The 22,470-nt window shown below is 48.9% G+C and overlaps 1 protein-coding gene across 1 annotated transcript in view; it reads right to left on the bottom strand.

The window, feature by feature from the left end:
• The window catches only part of LOC115529572 (phospholipid-transporting ATPase ABCA1), a 156,781-nt gene that overhangs the window by 42,913 nt on the left and 91,398 nt on the right, over positions 1-22,470 (bottom strand). Inside the window, exons 33-39 of the mRNA XM_030338370.1 lie at positions 18,723-18,817; positions 17,565-17,670; positions 10,681-10,755; positions 9,072-9,241; positions 4,150-4,327; positions 1,823-1,938; positions 1,106-1,250 (exon numbers count right to left, since the gene is read on the bottom strand). Of these exons, the coding sequence (XP_030194230.1) occupies positions 1,106-1,250; positions 1,823-1,938; positions 4,150-4,327; positions 9,072-9,241; positions 10,681-10,755; positions 17,565-17,670; positions 18,723-18,817 (885 nt within the window). The remainder of the gene's footprint in view (positions 1-1,105; positions 1,251-1,822; positions 1,939-4,149; positions 4,328-9,071; positions 9,242-10,680; positions 10,756-17,564; positions 17,671-18,722; positions 18,818-22,470) is intronic.

Consider the following 22,470-nt stretch of genomic DNA (forward strand, 5'->3'; position numbering starts at 1 on the left):
TATGTCTCGTTATTCCCCATTCCGGAGTTCATAGTCTGTCGGAGCAGCAAATCTCACCCGATGTATGCGGATGCACGCGTGTCGCATTAGAAGCTGTAGTGTGTGTTTGCGGCTTGTGTGAGTGTAATCTTGCCAATCTGTAAGTGCATTTGTGGGTGGATTTGTGTGTGTATGTGTGGCCGTGCGCGTGTTGGAGCCTGAACGTGTGTAAGCGGGTGTGCGTATGTACATATCTGTGTGTGTTAGGGCTGGGCGATTAATCGAATTTCGATCTCGATTTCGATTTTAGCGTCAAACGATCACAAAATAAATATAACAGAGTCTTCAATATAGAACAGCTGGATACATATCTGTATCTTACTTTAGATTTGAACATTTTATTTTTGACAATTTTGTGCATTTTTTCAAGGCGAAATTTCTTAGTTTTCAGTTACTAAGTGTTTTTGGGAGAGACGTGCTTTTTTCCATAATCGAGCAGCCGTAGTGTGTGTGAGTTCATTTCAGGGTGTGTACACAAGTACATGTGCGTTAGTCATTGATTCAGGGAGTGTGTGCTTCCATGTTCATACTCAAGGATGAGGGAAAGTGAGGGCCGTCCTTGTCTGTCCATCTTTATGAGCATATGCCCGTGTGCGGGTGAATGTACGTGCGTGTGCATGTATATGTGCATGCGTCCATGTGCGTGTGTGTGCGTGTGTGTGCATGTGTTTCTGTGCGTGTTCACACTCAAGGATGTAAGAAGGCCGTCCTTGTCTGTCTGTCTGTGTGAGCATATGCCTGTTTGCGTGTGTGCATGTGTGAGAATGTGCCAGTGTCGGTGTGCGTACCCTTGCGTGCATGTGTGTGTGTGCCTGTATGTGTGTGTGAATGTATGTCAGTGTGTTCATGTTCATATTCAGGTAAATATAAGAGGGCCGTTCTTCTCTGTCCATCTTTATGAGCATACGCTTCTGTGTGCCTGCATGTGTGAGTGTGTGGATGCATGTGTGAGTGTGTGGATGCATGTGTGAGTGTGTGCAAGTATGTGTGCATGCGTCCATGTGTGTTTGTGTGTGTGTGTGCGTGCGTGTGCCCAGAGCGAGGGGTGGGGGGGGAATGGCCTCACCTCGTCGTCGAAGAGCTCCATGAAGAAGGTGGCCACGCTGCCGTTGATGCCGATGAAGAGGTTGATGCAGGTCAGCACCACGTAGGCCGTGCTGGGCACCGAGAAGATGAAGGTGAAGGGGTACATCATGGGGGTGATGGCCCACCTGGGGGGGGGGGGGAGACGGAACGCTTTCACTCTCACACTCAAGACAGACCGATGGTGGGGGGGGGCCTCCGCTGAATGCTCAAGTGTTTTGTGGTCTGGTGAAGGTGTGGCCTATCCGGAGTGTTTCTTTTTGTTCCAGGTTTGATTACGGCGATACAGACGGGCGGTGTTCAATGTTGCTGTAAATGTGGTTGTATTATTATAATTTGTTAATAAATTGCATTCGACAGATTCGTAATTGACTTACCTGCGCCGGGAGAAGTTAATCAAAGACGATGATTAAAAGTTACAAGCAATCCAACTCCTTCTAACTGAAAGTAAGTGCTCGTTATGGTTTTTAATAAATACAAATATTCCAATTTAACGCGAGGTGATAAAGAAACGGTTTCGGTTGTCGACGCCAGCCATTTTAATTTATTTAGCTGTTTGTCCTCAGAGTCCGTTTCAGCTCTAATCAACGTCACCGTCCAGCTCTTCGTCGGCCCTCCTCAGACACTCCGACGGGGGACTGGAGTCGCGGCGAACACGTGCCTAAGAGCAGCAGACTGGGGGCCTGGTCAAACCACCTACCCGTACATGAAGAGCAGAAGGACCAGAGCGGGGAGGTTGGGCGGCGAGACGTAGGCCTCTTGTTGGAAGCAGAGGAAGATGAGGATCACGATGACACACGGCACTGCGTAGTTGCACTGGCAAAGCAAACACAACAACAAAATTAACCAAACTGGGACCTAAACTGTTATCCCCCTTCAACTTCAAGGGCCTGCGAGGCTCAAATGTACACTTCCTGTTGCGTTTTCTGGGCGGGCACATGACGTGACAAGATGGATGAATATTAAGCTTCCCTTCAACTTTTATTTTTACTTTTTATGATCCCCTTCCACAGTTTTGTTTCCATTGAACAGTGAGTAAACGCGTAATTATAAAATCTATAGATGACTTTTTAATTAGCGCTCGTGTATCTCCACGTCTCATTTTCTATTAATTTGCCGAGAGAGGGCGACGGAGCAATCAAACCCTCTCACAGAGTGCAAGTGGTCTGTCAGCGAAACACATTTCACTGAGTGCATGAATAATGGTTTTGGCATTTTAAAACCAGTGAACTTTTTTTTTTCTCTTTTTAATGGTATTTTAATGGTTTGTTACAAGTGGAGGAAACATGTTACGGCTTTTTTGACGAAAGCTTTTAAATTCAAATTAGTTGACACAGCATTATCATAAATTCATCGCCCTCGCACGCGTGTCTCGTTCATGCCCCCCCCCCCCTCCTCCCCCCAGCAGAAACATAAACCGTAAAATGAAATGAAACACGCATTCATAGAAAAATGATGATTTGTTGAGTGAATCACGTTTTTATCCACCCCACAAACATCTACGCCGCAATTTGTATTTTCAATGAAACATCCCGTCGTGGAAGGAAGAACATCAATACAACACAAAATAAATAAATAACAACAGTGCATTCATATTTTTCTCTTTTTTCAAAGCGTTTAAATGTCAGGACAACAAACTGCCCGATGCCTATTTTCCTCACAGCCACACTTTCCCAATGATTGGCCAATAGCAATGAGGCGTGAAAGGCATCAGCCAATGGGCTGCCATCACAAGGTACACATCATTAGGGACACCCGCTGAACCAGAACGGACAGCGACTCTCAGTGCGTTGGACACCGTCCGATCGGACGATAATCGATTACTCAGGAGATCTGAACCTTGAGCCCGCTCTGGAATTATATAATTTCAATACAGCCGTGGTTGGGAAATAGAAGTTTTTGCAGGAGACAACCTAACTCGTGAACTTGTGGAGTGTGTGTGTATGTGTGTGGGCAATGGCAGTGATTGGAGGGCAATGACATCTTCATTTTTGGATTCACATTAGTGAACCTCCCAACACACATGCAGTCATAGGGCGCTGAACTTTTTGTGTGGTATTTTTCTCCTACGGATTCGGAACGGTTTATTCATCTCCTCGCGTTTGGGCCGACAAATTGGGATCCATCTCCCCCGTATCGATCGATTGCTTTTCGTTTGTGTGTCACAGAATATGCCAGCCACAGACACTGTGTGTTTCACCTCCTTTCTACAGTCATATACTGTACTTATTAATAAATGATGAATATACCAATTAAAAATATCTGACTTTTATATTAATAATACAATTAATAATCCTCATAGTATATTTATCCTTATTAAAATTCGAAATCCTGAGATCACCCATCTGCTCCCCAATCCGCAAAAATACCCTTTTTTTTTTTTTTTTTTAAGGACAAACACAGCTGTCTCGCATCACACTGATCACAGGTCTTTTACTTGTATGTACCGGGGTGCGGCTAGCAGACCCAACCAGTGAACATACGTCAGCCCACGCCCATAACCACCTATGGGGTCACCGGGATCCGGACCCTGGGTTAGGGTTAGGGTTTAGTTTTTGCAGAGAAAAATTAATGCATTTCGAACATAAATACAACCGTATACAAAATCAGCGGTTGAGAACTTCTCCCAGATGAGTTAATGCTTAATCCAGTTGAGACTTGGTAATTTGTGCCTGCCGTGTGTGTGTGTGACATTTGTCGTCGCGTGCGAGGGCGACCTGAGCACAACCCCCCCCCCCCCGACAACAAAACTGAAACCCCACCACTGAAGTCCCCGGACTGAACTATTGTTCAAACCCTGGCTACAGCCCTGCGTCTACCGTGTGCCCCGGTACATAAAAAAAAAAAACACCTACAATCAGCGTTAACGAGCGCCGCCCGTGTGTGTCGTACGATGACACCTCTTTGAACGCCTCGACGGGCGTGCATCTCGATTCCCTGCAAGTCACGTTGACGAAGAGACACCACCGAACAAGAATGGTGTGACCACGAGATGAACCAGCATCCCGGGACCCTCGCAGGCCTCACCATGTCCCAGGCGAAGTTGGCCACCCAGTAGATGCTGGGGTTGACGCCGCTGACGAACTGCAGGTGCTTGGCCTTGTTCACCCTCTCCTGGATGAGGAAGAGGACGAAGCTGGCCGGGATGAAGGACATGGCGAAGATGACGCAGATGGACACCACCAGGTTGGTGGAGGTCGCCGCCCTGAAAGGTTCACAAGAACACAAACGCACGCATGGGGACACACACACACACACACACACACAAACAGAGGCAGTCACCCACGTACGCATGCACGGACACACACGCACACACACAGACACACACACATACACACACACACACAGTCACACAGAGTGTGAGTGTTTTTCATTAAGGGCAGCTGCTTGTTTTGAAAGGTTGGAGCTTGAATGCTCAGTGTTATGTTCATGCAACACTAGAAAGGGGAACTGGTAAAATAGACTCATTAGTATGTGTGACAATTTTTATTATTGAGTCATTTTGTTTCATAGTTTTTTTTCATGCTGGAAAATGTACTTAAAATATCTACATTGAGAAAAACGGACTCACAGCTCTGGCTTCCCACTTTGTTTCTCGTCAATTTGTGACTAATCTCTTTCTGTGACCAATTTGTTACAGACTTTGGCTGAGAATATTATCCAACGTCCATAACTCATCCCTGGTGAAGCTGCATTAAAAAGATAATTCCTAAACGCTCCCGAGACGCCATCTTCCTCGAGCGTGATTACGAGAGTACTTTGTGTGTTTTCCAACTGCACAACATTGTATTGCACGTGGTCGTAAACAAAACCGAATTAGTGGTTTTGTGTTAAAACCGAGATGGGGGACCCGTGACACCGCGACACGTCGCCATACATGCGTATTCAGCTTTGAACACGTCCTCCTCATTGGATCTGCTCAATGAGCAATTAATAAACAGTTTATTTTATTAACTCCCATCAGCCACCCCACCCGTCGCGCGCTAATCTCTCCAAAGACTCCGTGCGGCACAATTAGCATATTAAATAACTTACTCTGTGTGGCGGCGCCACGGCATTTATCAGCAGGCAAGCAGACGCAATTAGGGACGTATATATGTGAAATCACGTCGCGCGGTCGGCGTCGCACCGCGGCCTCACGTCCCCTACGCTTTTTCCTCGAGTACGCGACTGCCCATCGCGGCGCAGAGTTGAAGGGACTGAATGGCTAATGAGCTAACCTTGAACATTTTAGGCCGGCTAATTGCCAGAGCAAGAGGACAAGCTAGGCCGCTAATTAGCTCGTGATGGAACTTGGGGGGGTGGGGGGGGGGGGCGAAGGCTGCAGGGGTTGAGGGAGGGGGGGGGTCGGGGAGACAAGATATACAGTAGCAGCTGTGCAAGAGGTGCTGAAATGATTGTGTTATTGACCCCGCTGGCGCTCTTCTGAGAGAGCATAGCGGAAGGAATATGGAGGGTGAGAGAAACATTAGCCCAACAACATACACAAGGCTAGAGAAGGGGTCCAACTCTATGCCGCTGCTGCTCCACTTCTGCTGCCCTCTCGCCTTTGTCCAGACGCCAACCTTCAGGTAGTGTTGTGTTTTGCACCAAAGGTGGTACAGAGACATTAACCTGTGAGGCTTCCACACTAAAAGCATGAGCAGCATTGTTTCATCTTGAATGCATTTCCATATCGAATTTATGGAATGTTATAAAACCACAACATAGCTTATCATTCCCTCCAAAAGGTCATAATAAAATCTAAGTCTTTGTATCTTCATCTAAATGCAGCACTTTAAATGCAATAGAAGTATTCTTCATTCACAGGAAATAAAGGAATGAAATCCACCTAGACCTCAAGGCTCTCTGCAAATATCTTCCAACATTTACAGTTGTCTGTGTGTGTGTGTGTGTGTGTGTGTGTGTGTGTGTGTGTGTGTGTGTGTGTGTGTGTGTGTGTGTGTGTGTGTGTGTGTGTGTGTGTGTGTGTGTGTGTGTGTGCCCGGTTCGATCTGGGCGTGTGAGGAGATTGCTTTTCCAACATAAATATGCACGTGGAGATTTGTGTCCATTACGCATTGGCAAGACACCCTCAGCATGAGTGGGGTTTCAATTCCATCATCTTCAGTCAATCTCAGACACAGATAGAGTAGGAGAGTAGTAGTACATGCATTGTAAACACTATTGGTGTGTGTGTGTGTGTGTGTGTGTATGTTCGTCTGATTTCGTATGTGTGTGTGTGTGTTTGTCTGTCTGTGTGAGTGTGTGTACACGCGTGTGTGTGTGTGCGAGTGTGTGTGTGCGTGCACGTGTGTGTGTGTGTGTGTTTGCCTGCGTGCGTATGTGTGCATTGTGCACGCAAGCGCTTTCAGAAAACAGAACCGGTGTCGTTGTGTGTTTGTCTGTGTGTGTGTGTGTGTATGTGTGAGTGTGTGTACACGTGTGTGTGTGTGTGTGTGTGTGAGTGTGTGTGTGCGTGCACGTGTGTGTGTGTGTTTGCGTGAGTGCGCATGTGTGCATTGTGCACGCAAGCGCTTTCAGAAAACAGAACCGGTGTGGTTTCTAAGAGCTAATGCCTTCATTAGCTCCTCCTGCCCGCCTTCTTAAGAACAAACCCTTCTCAGCAGCACACAAACCCCCCTCCCCAAATCTCCAACACACACAAACAAAAACATAAATCACAGACAACAGCCTCGGCTTCGTTTCCAGGGCGACACTCCAGGGCTAAAAACAACGGCAAATAACTGAGGCTGAATCCTCTGTGGTTAGACAAACCCGCCTGGTCCGCTACCATGGCGACGTCATCACAGCTGCCTCTCGTATTGGGGGGGGGGGGGGGGGGGGGGCTGGCGTGACGGGATCATCAGGTACATACATAGCGGAGCGGGTCGGACACCAGGGGGGCTAGGCGAGCACAAGGGATTAGCGGGGTTAGCGTGAGGTGATTAGCCGCGGGAATGCTTGTGTAAACGCGTTGGCATGGAAGAGCCTAAGGGCCGAAGGATTACAGAAAGCTGAGACCGGGACCACGGTGCCATGGTGAAACTCACTTCCCTGTCGTATATAAACGAAGCAGCCCGGTGTCTTGTTTTATTATGTCTTATATTAGGAAGAGATGCATTATCATAAAAATACCCGAGAATGTTTTTTCATTTTTTTTTAAGGAGGTAGGAGAAGGAGGAAGTGGTCCTGGTAAAAAATATGCGTGTTTTTTAACGGTTCTAACAGGTTGCTGCTCTCTTTGTGTGCGTTTGGTTCATGTGTGTTAAAGTGATACACAACAGAATTCCCGGGGCTTGGGTGTGACCTCAGAGGACAGCGATGAACGGCGCTGTGATTACTCACTATATCTTTAACCGTGAGTCTCCATTAAAATCCATGATAAGGCTAACGTATGCTAGCGACATGCGACACCCTATATATATATATATAAATAGAAATACAAAACATGCATTTTTTCTCTCCCCCATGGAAGCAAACAATGCTGGGAAACCTCCGGCGCACATTAATAACAGAACCGCCAAAAACCAAAATAAAACGGGAGGGAAAAATAACCGAAAACCGGTTTGAGGCGGTACAAGTCGAGGTGCGCCGCCGCGTCATCAATCTCCAAAGCTCGTGGGGATCCCGGCTAGCACCGCCGCCGCCGCCGGCGCCGCGCGCTAGCGAGGAAGCGCTCGCGCCGGCGGCGGCTCCCAGGGGCCCGGTGCGCGGCGACGCCGATCCCTCATCCGCCCGTCCGCCTGTTTGCCGACCGCTCCGCCTCTTGCACCGCCCGTTACCTCCTTGCTCCTCCTTTTGCCCGTCCCTCACCGCCTTATCTGTCTTCGCCCTTCCCCCCTTTCGTTTTTGTTTTTCATTCAGCAACTGTTTTTCTTCACTCTTTTCGATCGTAAGACGTTTTTTCTTTTCGGTGTGTTTTGCCCGTATCGTAGATGATTCCCGTTTCCTCTCCGATTAGTCTCTCGACGACCACGGTCGACAACGAAACATACCTCCCTATCTTATGACGTGAATCCGATATCTTCTCCGTCCTCTTGTTCAGATAGAAACCTTTGTGTTACTGCCGTGGCCGAGTCGTACCATGATGTGTTGCCTCCCCTGTGTGTTTCTTTGGGGGTACAGCTAGCATCTGTTTAATGGCTACCTTGTGTATATGAGCCCCCAGTAGGGAAGGGTGGCTGTTGCCTTAGGCCCAATCCCATTACTACCCCTTACCCCTTCCCCTTACCCCTCCCCCTTACCCCTTCAAAACAAGGGGGAGGGGTAAGGGTAAGGGGTAAGGGGTAGAAATGGGATTGGGCCGTACAGGGCCTTTGTTGGTTTTAAACTCTTGTTGTTGTCGTTGGGTGCTTTTTCAATTATTGAAATGTACGATCTCTGACGTGCGACCACTAGTATGATGCATCATTTCTTCTTGCACAACAAAGAAATCGAAACATTAACGAGTCCCTCTGATTCCTGGAGCCACTGTGCTCTCACATAACACTAACCTGTTATTCTGCCCGTGGAGCTCTTGGTGGTTGAGTAATGAGTCGATCGTCATTGACCGCTGTTATTGCTCCCAGTCTCACTGCTAAGGCGCTTTGGGGACACGTCTGCTAAGTGACAGCTGCAAACGTAGATGCTACCCTCCAGCTTCCCCCCAGGTTCAGAGGTAGGTGGGGGCCTTCCTGATGCTTACCTTCATTTGGAACTTATTCCTTGTCCTCAATTTGTTGTTTACCTACCGCACTTACTTTACATTGATGTTCTGCACTAAAAGCACTCTATAAATAAAGTCTGATTTGAAGCGCCTGGCTGATGTTTTAAGCTCTTGTTGTGGTTGATGCTGTTCAATTCAATTTGATGTTGATTAGATTTTTTAATTTGTATGTGTGTGTACATTGGTATACAAGTGTGTGTGTGTGTGTGGGTGTATAGCTGCGCGCGTGTTTGCGTGCGTATACAGGTGCGGTTCCACTCACAGGAAGACGTAGGACAGCTGCTCCTTGGTGAGGTTGAGCGGGTGGCTGGAGACCGAGAGGCCGTAGCTCCGCCGGTCCAGGCTGTCGTTCAGCCCGCCCCTTAGGATGGCGTTGTCGGCCACGCCCAGGAAGGACACCACCCCGTGCCAACCCTGGTTGTAGAACCACACCTGTGGGGGCGGGGCAGGAAGTGTGTCAGCCAATCAGGTGGCAGCAGCCTTTCTGAGGGCGGCGATCGAAACTGTGTGGGATGTCTCTGGGATTTTTGTGTCTGTGTTTTACTCGTTTGTAATTTGTGTTGAATTTGTGGTTGATAAAGGCCTTAATGGGACCGTTGTGCTCGCTGTTAACCGTGTTTAAAACAATTGTTAATTTATAAACTGGATATGCAGCCATGGTGATGACCAGGAGGTGCAGAGTGTTACTCCAAACCTTGCTGCTAGAGAAACACGAGAGACTGAACCATAGAGCAATTTGTCTAAACACTGATAATGCTCCATGCAAAACAGGCGAAGGTCCAAATCCCCCTCGCACAAGAATTGAAACAAAAACACAAAGCCGCACGAGGCAGAACACGAGGGTTTAGAAATAACTATTCGCCATTCATGCGCGCTTTCCTTTGTATACAAGGGCAGAAAGGACCCACACACACTGTTTAAAACTCTGTGTGAGTGTGTGTTCAACCTGGAGTGGGCGGTATCGATTCGAACTCGGTGTCAGTTGGAGAGAATTCTCCAACACCCCAAGGAGGTTGTCTCATTGGCTGTAGGCGAGCTTCGGGTTTAAATGGCTCAACGGGGGGATTTGATTGGTTCCCCGGGTAATGACCACACAATTCGCACCGCGTTCATGTGCGCTTGTGAACATAAGACCGACGTTGTGTAGGCAGCGGTGCTGGAAGGTGAGCCTGGCTGTGTTAGCGTACGTGGGACACAACTTCATTGTCTAATTAAACCAAGCAGAGTGCGGTCCGTGTGAACGCACTGGGGGAGAAAAATGTGAAATGAAAAAACTAGGGGGCCGCTGAGTGTTAAGTGTGCTTGAGGATAAACAATTAAAGCGTGTTTAATCATTCCGTTTTGTGGTTGTGCTAAAGTGAGACTGACTGGGATAAGTAGGAACTGGGGTCCCATCAAGCAGAAGATGGATCTCCTGTATTACAAGAACAAGAGCCTGGGAATCAGCTGAATGTGTGGGCTCTTGTACTATTTGCTCTGGTGTATGCCTCTCGTCCCCGTTTCAAGCAGACCTGGTTGGGCCAATCACAGCCGTTCATCTCAAATCTGGGCGGGATTGATTCGATGACAGAGCAGAGGAGCGCCCTATTGGAGCGTCGTTAAGGCATTGTCTTAAACTACAAAGATGGCTGCCACGGATGTGTAATGCGTTTGGGTGCTCTGATGGGCTGTAGGTCTTTCGAAATGACGAGAGACACTTTTGACGCCAAGGCCCCTGAAAAGGCCCCTGAAAATCTAAAACAAACTGAGAGGTTCCCGTTTAATAAGCATTTTCAAATGTATCTGGTGTTTTTGAAGATAAAAACCACGAAACGCACAAAAATATAAAACAAAAACCAAAAAAATATTGAAAATATTATGATTTGTGATACCTTCAAGTTCTCCTTTCTCCCAAGCTCCGTCAGCAGAGTCTCGAGGTTCTGGACGATCTGACGAGTCACATTGTCCTAACGAAGGGGGAGGGGGGGGGGGCGGGGGGAGGAGGGGTTGGGTTGGGGTCGGTTGGTTGGCGGGAGGGAGGGAGAGAAAAGGCTTTTCAGAATTAATTGGATACACATGGACAACCATGGCAACTCTTTGAAATGCATAACAAGAGTCTGGAGTCAGAGAGAGAAAGAGGTGGCAGAAGAAGAAAAAAGCATTTAAGACCAATTTGTTTTGAACTACTCGAGACAAGCTTCTTGCTTTGCCCGGAGAAATTGTCTGTGGGGGGGGGGGGTTATTTTGCACCATTCCTCATTAGCAGAGTCCATGATTAATCCTTTGTAGTGTTTTTTGCGAGGCAAAAATCAATGTTGATGAGTGTAATCTGTTATTGCCAGTGTGCCAAACACACTGGGTTTTCACTTTGCCCTTTTTTCCCGTGCTGCGTTCGGTACCATCTGGTGCCGCTGCGCTATTTATATGCCCGTCTTAAGTGTCTTAATCACGCCATTACCACATTATAGCGGGCAAATCTGGGGAGAAAATGTGATGCTGCTTTATGTACTTTATGCTACTGAAAGGGTAATTTCTAGGTGAAGAGAAAACGTGTGGCTGTGAGTGTGGGTGTGTCTGTGTGAGTGAGTGAGTGAGTGAGTGAGTGAGTGAGTGAGTGAGTGAGTGAGTGAGTGAGTGAGTGAGTGAGTGAGTGAGTGTATGCGTTTGATTGTGACTGTGTTTTTGTGTGTGAGCGAGTGTGCGCGCTTTGCACGCGTGGGCGTGTAGATTATCACCGAATCTGTTGTCTTTCTTGGATGAATTCTATGATTCAGAGTCCTTCTACAATCATCACCTGAGAGCTGCTGATCCCCGGCCGACGGGTAACCACGGTAACTGATCTCCGTTTCGCCACCAGCTCGGGGTGAACATTTAGGACAAGGATGTTGCAGAGTTTGTCCCAGAAAAAAAAAATCAATTCCACTCCGTTAGATCCTGAGAAACTATCAAAAACCCGACGCTGCCAAACTGACGATTATTCCTGAAATCAGGAATAATCTCCTCATGCTAGTTTTCACTACGATATCAAAACGGTGGCCGACTCCAGATTCCTTTCTTGGTCGTCGGTGGTGTTGGGGTCGGTGGGAGAGCGTAGGAGGGGAGTAACAAGAGGAGGGGGTGGGGATAGGGGTCCGTCGGGGGGGGGGGGGGGGTCAGCTTGTTGTCCATTCCGCAGGCCTACGCGAGAAATGGGCCGTGAGATGAGCTTGAGGAAGACGCCTCCGTGTGATTTCGAACAGAGCGGCGGCGGCGGCGGTCTCTCACCGGGCTCAGACAGCAGCCCTCTGACCACATTACGGGTGTGATATAAATGCAAATGATCCCCCGCCGCGCTCACTTCCTCCCCCGCCACGCGGCGCCGCTCGGCCCCGCGTCGGCCCTCCGTGCCTTGATCAGAAGAGGCCGCGACGGGGGGGGGGGAGGGAGGGAGGGAGGGAGGTTGAGAGGGAAAGTGAATGTAAATCAAGGGAGATGTCTGAAGTACACACACACACACACAAACGAGAGAGAGAGCGAGGGATAAGGAGAGGGAGGGAGGGGGAGAGAGAGAGAGCGAGAGAGAGAGAGAGAGAGAGAGAGAGAGAGAGAGAGAGAGAGAGAGAGAGAGAGAGAGAGAGAGAGAGAGAGAGAGAGAGAGAAAGAGAGAGAACAAGAGAGAGAGAGCAAGAGAAAGGGTTGCTCTCTTGAGAGAGAGAGCAAGAGAAAGGGCAAGAGAGCGAACGAGAGAGAGAAAGAGAGGGAGAGAGAGAGAAAGAGAGGGAGAGAGGGAGAGAGAGAGAAAGAGAGAGAACAAGAGAGAGAGAGAACAAGAGAGAGAGCAAGAGAGGGTTGCTCTCTTGAGAGAGCAAGAGAAAGAGAGAGGGCAAGAGAGCGAGAGAGTGAACGAGAGAGAGAGAGAGCGAGAGAGCAAGCAAGAGAGAGTGAAGAGACGAGGAAAGAACGTTCGAGCGAGTGAGTGTGTGTGTGCACCTGATGAGTACAATCTTGAAGTGAGGCACAAGACACAGTGGGGGTAGAAGCGAAGGCGGGGGGGGCAACATTGAGAAGACAAAAATAGTGCCGACCACAGTTTGGCGAGATGGATGGCAAAGGTCAAGCAGTTGAGCCCATCAAACTCTCTCTCCCTCCATTCATCATCAGGCACTCCACAAGCCTTACTGCTTGTCTAACTTCAACTTCACATTTCGCAATTATAATAAAGTTGGCAATATGAAAAAATGAAGAAATAATAATAAAGTTTCCAGTTTTTTTTTTGTCTTCGTTCAATCTTTCCGACGTGCTCTCGTCCAGCACTTGCGTTTGTTTTAAATGTCACGCTGCGAGGACACCGGGGAACTTTGCCTGCTAGTATTTGTGTTAAACACCATTCAGTTTGGCTGCGTCTCATTACCTATTCATAAGACAAGGGAGGTACAAGGCTTGTTTAATTCAAAACTCCTTCCCTTCGCACATCTTTAATTCAGACATCGCCTGGATGGGCAAAGCATCCCATCCAGTAATTCATATAAAAGTTTTCTTCCCCTTCTAGATTTAAGTGGAGAGAGGAAAGGAAGGGAGGTTGGTAGAGTGGGAGGGTGGAGGAAAAGCTTGAGGGAAGGTGGGAGGAAAGGAGGGAAGGAAGGAGGAGGGAGGGAGGGAGGCAGGGAGGGATATGCTGTAGGGAGGGACAGTAGGAGAAGAAATTGCTGTAGGCTGGGAGGGAGGAGGGGAGGGAGGGAGGGAGGGACTGAAGGTGAGAGGGAGGGAGGGAAGGATGGAGGGAGGGAGGAGGAGATAGAGGTAGAGTGCGAGAGAGGGAGATGGGAGGGATGGAGGGGAGAGAGAAGGACGGAGGGATATGCTCTAGAGAGGGAGAAGAGTAGGCTGTAGGGTGTGAAGGAGAAGGGAAGGGGGGGAGGAAGAGAGGGAGGTAGGGACGGATGGATCATGGGAGGGAGTGGGGGAGGACGAGAGAAACGGAAGAACGGACGGACAGACAGACCGACGGACAGACAGACAGAGGGAGGGTGCGGGCGAGGGAAACGGGGGAGAGACAGGGGAGGAGTCGAAGGGGATGAGTGCCGGATGACATCATCACTGCGTCTCCTCCCGGGGATCATCCGGGAAGGGGCACGAGGCGGCCCGGGCCAAGTGGACGCCGGCACTAATCCCTGACTCCGGCGGCGCCTCCGTCGAGGGCCGCTCTGCGACGCGATTCACTAGCGGAGCGGCGAGTGCCTCTCTACCGCCGCCGCCGCCATGCAGGCTCTCAGGTGGGGGCCCGAGTTGTGTCTCTGTTTTGTGTTGTGCGTGTGCGTGTGTGTGTGTGTGTGTGTGTTCGTGATGCAAGCCGCAATGCCGCTATTCACAGAGAAAACCGGGGACGAGCACGGAATAAAGGAAAAGGCGGACGTTGACATTTCCCTTTGAGTCTGGGAAACCGCGCATTCATAGACGACTCAAAGAGCTTTTGTTTGAGTCGGGGAATAGAAATAGAAATGGGGAGACGGCGGCGAAGAAAAGGAGTGGCCGTCGGGACAAACACGGAGCTATGAATAAGGCCGCTCGCATAATTATACACTTGACATTTCATTCAATACTCCCCAGCCCGCACAACCAACAAACAGCCGACCCAGAAACGGCAATTAGACGGAAACTCTGCATAGTGCCGCTTCCTGCGGCCTGGCAGGGAAACAAAAATCAGATAAATAAAAGATACAATGAAATAGTGTATGATAAAAAGTAGACGAAGAAGACCTCAAACTGAGGAGGGGGGTGGGTAGTAAAATTAAAGAGTTTGGGACTAGTGTTTGAGACTGCCCCGAGTGAAAGTCGTTTCTGCAAAGGACGAAGGAGCCCTTAAGAGAGAGTACAATCAGGGGCAGCTACTGCAGCGCCGTTAGGGTTACATCATCATCACCGTGGTGGGAATTAAAGCGACATTAGCCTTCATCAGAGGAGAGAGAGTGAGTGAGTGAGTGAGTGAGTGAGTGAGTGAGTGAGTGTGAGAGTGAGAGTGAGAGAGAGAGAGAGGGGGAGAGAGAGAGAGGGGGGGAGAGAGAGGGGGAGGAGTTGGAAAACGGGCACCCCAGACACTCTTCAGTTCTGGAGTGATCACACTACTTCCCCAACATCCCAGTGGCGTAGCATTTGTCACAGTCTTGGTCTGTGTCTTCGTCCCTAAAGGAGTTCAGGCAGGATAGCAGTGTAGTGACTCGGGCCTCCCAGCCCACAACGTTCTGGGTTCGAGCCCCGATGTCGGCGGCCTAAGGGTATGAGCGCAGGGTCAGCTACCGGCGTCTGCTTTGCCGATGAGCAGCTCGGATTATTCCCCCTTTTGACGCCACGCTCGGCGCGCAAGCAATTTCACCTCTGACCGCCGGTGCACGCCGACCTCCCGAAGGCCGTCCAAATCGGGGATCAAGCTTTTGTTTCTGAAACCGACGCAATCTAAATGCCAACCGCTTTCTTCATTTCTTAACTTAACATTCCGGGCCTCGAACGAGGAGCCCTCACCACTCACCTCTCCCCTCGTCCATAATGATGTGGATCTCAATTCACCGCAAGTAGATTTGGTCGAAGCTATCCGCAGGAAAAAAGGGCAAATTAGTCTGCGTTGTTCCGTTGGGGTCGGGGGGGGGGGGGGGGGGGGGGGAGAGAGCAGAGTCTGAGGCCGGCTGGATGAAGGAACAGGCGTGCTCGAGGAGGAGAGCGTGACAACGGATGCGTGCAGGTGCATGACTTCCAAGTTAAACAGAAAAAAACAAATGGCAAACGTGTGTGTTTGCATAAGGCCGCCGTTTGATTAGAATATACAACAGCTGCCTTACTCTAGAGCCTCTGTTTGTCTGCTGCCTTCCCACAATGCACCACAGTAGGGGGGCATTTGAAGCATCCCGACCCGTCCATCAATGCCCCCATGATGACGTGCGACTGTTTGTTTTGACGTCATTTTGTCGGTAATTTCGCTGTCCTTGTTTCACTCATTTGCTTCAGAGAGCAGCAGATTTGGCAGACTATTTTGCTCTCTGCAGGCATATATTTCCCTCGTCGACGATCCCAGCTGGTGGTGTTGTTTCCACGGCTACCCCTGTTTAGAAGCGGGAGACCGGAGACCACCTGACACAACAAGTGTTGTTTCCGGAACGGGGCCAACGGGAAAACCAGACTCAAGGTCCACCATCCATATGGCAGACATGAGACTTTAGCGGAGAGGCGAGGATAAACTCAGGAGGGTTCGCTCTTCCTCCTCCTGCGCTGTGGACCTGATCAAAGTCGCAGCTCATTGCCTACGCGGCGAGCGATTTGAAATGCGGCTTAACTATCTTCCTGAAAGGCACCGGGAGCAGTTTGGAGATGTTGATTGCGTGCCATCTGATAAGGAAAGGTGCATGTCATTAAAGGCTTTAAAGAACGCGCCCGCGAGCAGACAGAGCAATTTTCATATCCCCATAAAGAAAATAAAAATGAAATGAAAAAAAATAACGGGATTGGATATCAGCCCTCAGCTGTTTGGGAGCTAGTTATTCATAAACAAATTAACGAGCGATGAAGTCCTCCCGTGAAGTTAAATAACTTTGTCCCCTTTGACCGTAGGTGAAAATCCAACGCTGCCACAACACCGCCCACAACACCGTCACAACTCTGTCCGCTGAAGGTAAATATAAAAAGCATGGACGGAGGCTGCACAGAGTCAGAACAGGCTGGCCGATACCTCAATGCTGCCCGATCTCACTGAACCACACCTTACAAGCCAACTTTAATCACCCCGCCTCTGCAAAGGACACTAATCAACATCATCTTCTTAAATGATGCGTCTATGACCCATAGTTGGAGGATCCTCGGCACGTCCGTCCGTCCATGTTCTCGGCGGTTAGTTCGATCGACCCGTCCGTCCTGTTGCTGAGGACCCGAGGGAGAGCATTGTAGGCGGGAAGGTGTTCAGGTGAGCAGGAAGGTCTTGGGAACTCGTGCTCCGGAACCGTCGCGTTCTGAGCGGTTCGAGGGGCTCTGCACCAGAGTGTCGTGGGCTAGCTAATGAGGCAGCGGTTTGCCCGAGGGTACCCGGGTTTAGCCGTCGACGTTGGGATTTGAACCCAGAACCCGTCCGGCCGTTGCTTCCTGAAGTAATGAGTGACATTAGAATAACGCTGAGCTGAGTTAATCCCGCGCCGACGAGTAATCACTTCCAGGAGGGAAGCTAATGACGAGCAGCTCTGGATGATGAGGTTCCAACTCCCCGACAGAAGAGGGATTTGAACTAACAGTCCTCACAGCCGTTGTAGGAAATAACCTGGACTGGCTCCAAAATGGTCTCTATTACCAGAAAAACATTCAAATGCGATGCGATAGGAAAGTTCGGAACATTTACATTTAGGGCATTTAGCAGACATTTTTATCCAAAGCGACTGACAATAACTGCATTTGTCAGAAGAAGAGAAACAACAATATATATCGCTGTCGGCACAGTAAGGATGTTCATAGAACCAAGTGCCAAGCACTACCAATCACTAGGTTAACCCATAACCCAGTACACAGTTGAGGTAGCTAGGATAATATGCTACACAATGCTAAGTACTATTTTTAAGTGCCAGGACGTACAACATACAATAAGTGCGTACATTAAGTGCCACGATGTACAAACATACAATAAGTGCGTAGATTAAGTGCCAGGACGTACAAAATACAATAAGTGCGTAAGGGTGTGTGTGTGTGTGTGTGTGTGTGTGTTTGGGGGGGGGGGGGGGGGGGGGAACAGATTCTGAGAACAGATTGTTAGGAATACAAACATGGCTACCTGGGACGTCTTCAATATTGTCCGGAGTTCCGCAAAAGCAGATTGGATCTGTGACTCGGTGAGACTGGCCTGGGAGTTGGATTCTCCCACTGAAATCCCCCCGTATCTGGAGGGGGGGGGGGCGGGTGAGGGGACAGACAGACAGGGAGGTTCAAGGGCTGTAGACATGAATCAACATGGGCGTTTGCTGCGAGTTCTGCATGGACAGACAATTGGTCTCACACGCGGACAGTTCGGACACCGTTCTGACTCAGAGGAGAGAAGAGAGAGAGAGAGAGAGAGAGAGAAAGATACAGAGAGAGAGAGAGAGAGAGAGAGAGAGAGAGAGAGAGAGAAGAGAGAGAGAGAGAGAGAGAGAGAGAGAGAGAGAGAGAGAGAGAGAGAGAGAGAGAGAGAGAGAGAGAGAGAGAGAGAGAGAGAGAGAGAGAGAGAGAAAGATACAGAGAGAGAGAAAGATACATAGAGTGAGAGTCAGACTAAGAGTAAGATCACGAGATACAGACAGAGACAGAGAGAGAGAGAGAGATACAGACGGAGATACAGAGGTAGAGAGTGAGACAGAGACATAGACAGAGAGAGACAGAGTGACAGACAGAGCTTAACCCAAACGGCAACACTTTGACACTCTTGTGCGGGAGTTTGTGCAAGTATGCGCTGAGGGCTGTTTAGAGGACGACGTGTCCATGAGACCGGGTCCTAGTAGTGATAGTGGTAGTAGTGATGGGAGCAGTGATGGAAACTTTCAGGGAAGAAACAGTGATGAAACCCGGGGAAACTGGGATCTTCTGCACTCCGAGCCACCACCTCCGCTCTGAGCCACAGGTCTCCAAAGACCAGGACAGATGCTGAAAGCGTCCAATTAGGAAGACATCTGCCTGTGAATGTCACACCCTCCCAATGAATGCCATTTGACTAAAATCCATGTCTTTAATGCCACTTTTTATTTTTTTAAGTATGAATAAATTAAATGAATAGAAATGTTTGTCTCATGGAGGCCCCCCTTTCTTTGAGATGGAATGACATTTGATTAAAATACACTTGTTTCATGAACATGTAATTTGTCAGCATGTCTAAATTATTTAATCATCATTAGTTTGCTTTCAATATGATTCTGACTGAGAAGATTAAAAAAAACAACAACACACACACACAAAATACCTTGTTTTGCCCTGGTTCTCATAGGTCTTGAGTAGGAAGTCTGTCACGTTCCGCCCCGTTAGATTCAACAGGGTATCTGTCGTGTCCTGAACCCTCTGTGGAAATAGAGAACATATGGTTGTCACGGTTATAACACTCAATGAGTAAATTAATCTGTCATTTTAGTTTTTGCTTTGGATTCAAGGTATAAATATTTGTTCGTTACTACAGTGAGTTTATTTATTATTCTACATTTTACTAAATTACCTTTACTTTGTAGAATAATAAATTGAATCTCAGTTGGATGAACCTCAGCTTGTGTCAAAAAAAGTGACTGAGTTAGTCCCTACAGGTTTCAGTCAAACGATCCCTTACATGTGTTTCTTTGTCAACGTTGACCTCTTTTAGACCTCCCCCTTCATGACGTTAGCGTGTGGCTTCGTGTCATATTTGTCGTGAACGTCATGGCTTCACCCTTCTGATGTTTCTGAGGCGAGAATGGGATCAGCACCATGATTGGCAGAATCCATGTCCAAGTCTCATGTCAAATCCCCCCTTCTCCAAGCCAGCGTTTAGGTTCCTAACATGACTGTGGCCCCCTCACCATGGAACCTCGTATTGCACACACAAGCGGAAGATCGTGGTTTCTGCAATGGAGAACCGAGAACAACCAGCTCATTAAGTCACATCGCTGCACATAGCATGCCCTGAACTCAAACGTTGCAGATAGCATGCCCTGAACTCAAACGTTGCAGATAGCAGGCCCTGAACTCAAGCGTTGCAGATAGCATGCCCTGAACTCAAACGTTGCACATAGCATGCCCTGAACTCAAACGTTGAAGATAGCATACCCTGAACTCGAACATTGCTCTTCCCCCTATACAGCAAAGCTCATCAACAAGGCGGTACATAAAACCTCTCCAGTAAAAAGTACAGAATCCTCCAGCGCCTATTTACCACCCCGAACCCCACAATAAAAGAGAAAAACACAGCAAACAAGCGAGGAAACAGACAAATAAATAAACACACAAGGAATGGGAAACAGCACATCGGAGCCAAAGGCAATTTACACAAGAGTGGAACAAAGAGAGAAAAAGGAACCTAATATCCGTTCACAGCATGGCCAACACGTGACTCTCCCCCCCTCTCCCCCCATAACTGTCCTCATAATTAATCCTGGCACAGCACGGCACAGCCAGAGCCCTAGAACGCAGTGGCTGACGTCAAAGGGGCCCTAATTAGGGGGGCCCCCATGCTTTCCTCCCCCTCCGTCTCGCACACACATGCAGGGCCCCTCAAACACCCAATTAGGTCGGAGAGGAGGAAGAACGCCACGCTCCGCCGCGCCTTCCCGCTCAATCCGAGCGTGGACTGGAGTGTTCCCGCCATTACCCCCCCCAATTCATTACGCTGATTACACAGTGATGCGACGGACCATCGCCTCCGTGTACCTTCCCCACCTGCACTCGCGTTTTTCTCTACACCTTCGTTGCAAACTGAGCTCAGCACGAAGCATGTGTCGCTAAGCGACTAGCGTCACTAACCCAGCTAAGCGACTAGCGACGATAGCTCCACGCAAACTTTGCCCGGTCCTCGATATTGGATTCCGCCTCGCATTTTCCCTCCACCTGCATTCCAAACGGAGCATAGTACGAAGGAAACGTCCCTAACCTAGCTAAACGCCTAGCGTCACTGACCAAGCTAAACGCGTAGCGACGCTACCTCCACGCAAACCTTGCCCTGGACCTCCATCTTGGACCTTGGAAGCCGCCTCGCATTTCCCTCCTCGTGTTTGTTGTGGACGAAGGGGAAACAATATCGAGGAGAGAGCGTGAAATACAAAACGGGGATGTGACGATAATTCATCATTGTACTGGTTTCCGTTTCAGTCTTCATGCGGTCGGTTTGAATATAGGGAGGGCTGGCGAGAGTGTGTTCACTGAGGGTGTTTCGCCTGCCTGGCTGTCACCGAAGACAAAGATCCTTGAGGCAACCGCACGACGCTTGACTTAATTGTAACAATGGACTCTCCCGAACGGAGCAGAGTCGGCCCCGGAGGGAACGGCTCGATTTGAATGTTATTCCGAAAAACACAATGGAAGTCTACTGCGTCGATGGTAAGCAATATATTTATAGCTCTCTGGTTTGAGCCTTTGTTTCCTCCGGGCGTTTCACCGGGGACGTTGGACACGTATGAAAACAGGAGGGAGTGTCGGACGCTCAGATGGTGAATTGAGGTTCTTAGCTCCCCTTGCTCTCCCAACCTAAACCCCCCACAAGTGATTAACACCATCTATGGAAGAAAACTGACTTGCTTTTCAGAACAAAACACTGCTCAACACCCGAACGTGTTGCCATAGTGGCTGACCAGACTGCACACAGGTCAGGCTTCAGAGCAGGGTGAAGAAGAATCAGCTGGACGTTGCTCTTGATCAGCTGATGGCAGATCAGCTGACGGGCTCATTGAGGACGATAATCATGCCAATGTAGCTGCAAATTAACTATCAATTAACTATAGTTCAATCATACAGACAGACATATAGACAGATATTTATATTAAGTATTGCATTCCATATATTGGACTAAACTAGAGCTAATCGGATTAAAGAGGGAGTTTTCCAAATAAGTTTTTCTTTTGGGTTGAATGTTTTATAGTTCGAATTCACAACGAGAAGCGAAACAGTTTAACGGACGTGTGTATAAAAGGCCGTCCACCGGGATTTGAAGTTTACGTTTACATTTCTCCCTCATAGTCAGTGCTTGTCAAAATGCTACCATGGGGCAATCACCAGCTAGCTGACAGCGAGGAGAGAGATGTGTAGAATGACAGCAAGGCAAAGTTTGCTTCGAGTCTTAGGCTTGCGTCCAAGTCCAAAAATAAGCGCTATTTTTGAAAGCACAGGGAATTGTAAACTTTTTTCACATTCTTCCTCATGTGTCCTTGTTTATTTCTTCCACCTAAGTACTCAGTCAGCAGGAGTTTAATTACTTTGGCCTCGCTCCAAATGTTTCCCTCCTAAAACAAAACGTGGCAAAAAAAAGGAAAAGATTAAACATGAAATCAAACCACTGACACCTCTCTCTCTCTCTCCCCCTCTCTCTCTCCCACTCCCTCTCGCTCCCTCCCTCCCTCTCCCTCCCTCTCGCTCTCTCCCTCTCCCTCTCGCTCCCTCCCTCTCCCTCTCTCGCTCCCTCTCTCTCTCTCCCAGCCTCCCTCCTTCCCTCTCTCCCTCCCTCTCCCTCCGTCTCTCTCTCACCCTATGAGTGCTTGGCACTCTGTGGCGTGTGGTTATCGTGCGCGTCGCCGTGCACGCTCGCCTCACACAGAGGTATCCTGATCGCCGAGGCCAAGCAAACAGCGACGAGCAGAATGTACACCAACCGGTCATCAAATCCCGGAGAATGAGCCCCTTCCCGCTCTCATCCGTCGGGGTCTCACCACACGGATGGAAATCAAGATTTGTTCCACTGACGAAAAAGGATTAATCTCCACGAGGAACAATCTTCCAATAATTGCACACATACGCCTTGCTGTGATGCGAAATTAATCCGACCCGATGTTTGCCGGTCCGGTCCAGGCTTTCGAAACATGCCAATCAGGTTAATGGGTGTTGATGTAAATTGGCCCGTCTGTGTTTATTCCTGTGAACGATTCCGTCTGGAAGGCTTCCTGCTCGTAGTGTGAACAAATAATCTCAGGTACCTGGTCGGGAGCAGGGCCACATGGTTCGATGTTAATGTGTGCGTTACGCCACAAACTCAGCACGAC

Source organism: Gadus morhua, chromosome 17 (genome assembly GCF_902167405.1).
Source record: "Gadus morhua chromosome 17, gadMor3.0, whole genome shotgun sequence".
NCBI classification, from domain to species: Eukaryota; Metazoa; Chordata; class Actinopteri; order Gadiformes; family Gadidae; genus Gadus; species Gadus morhua.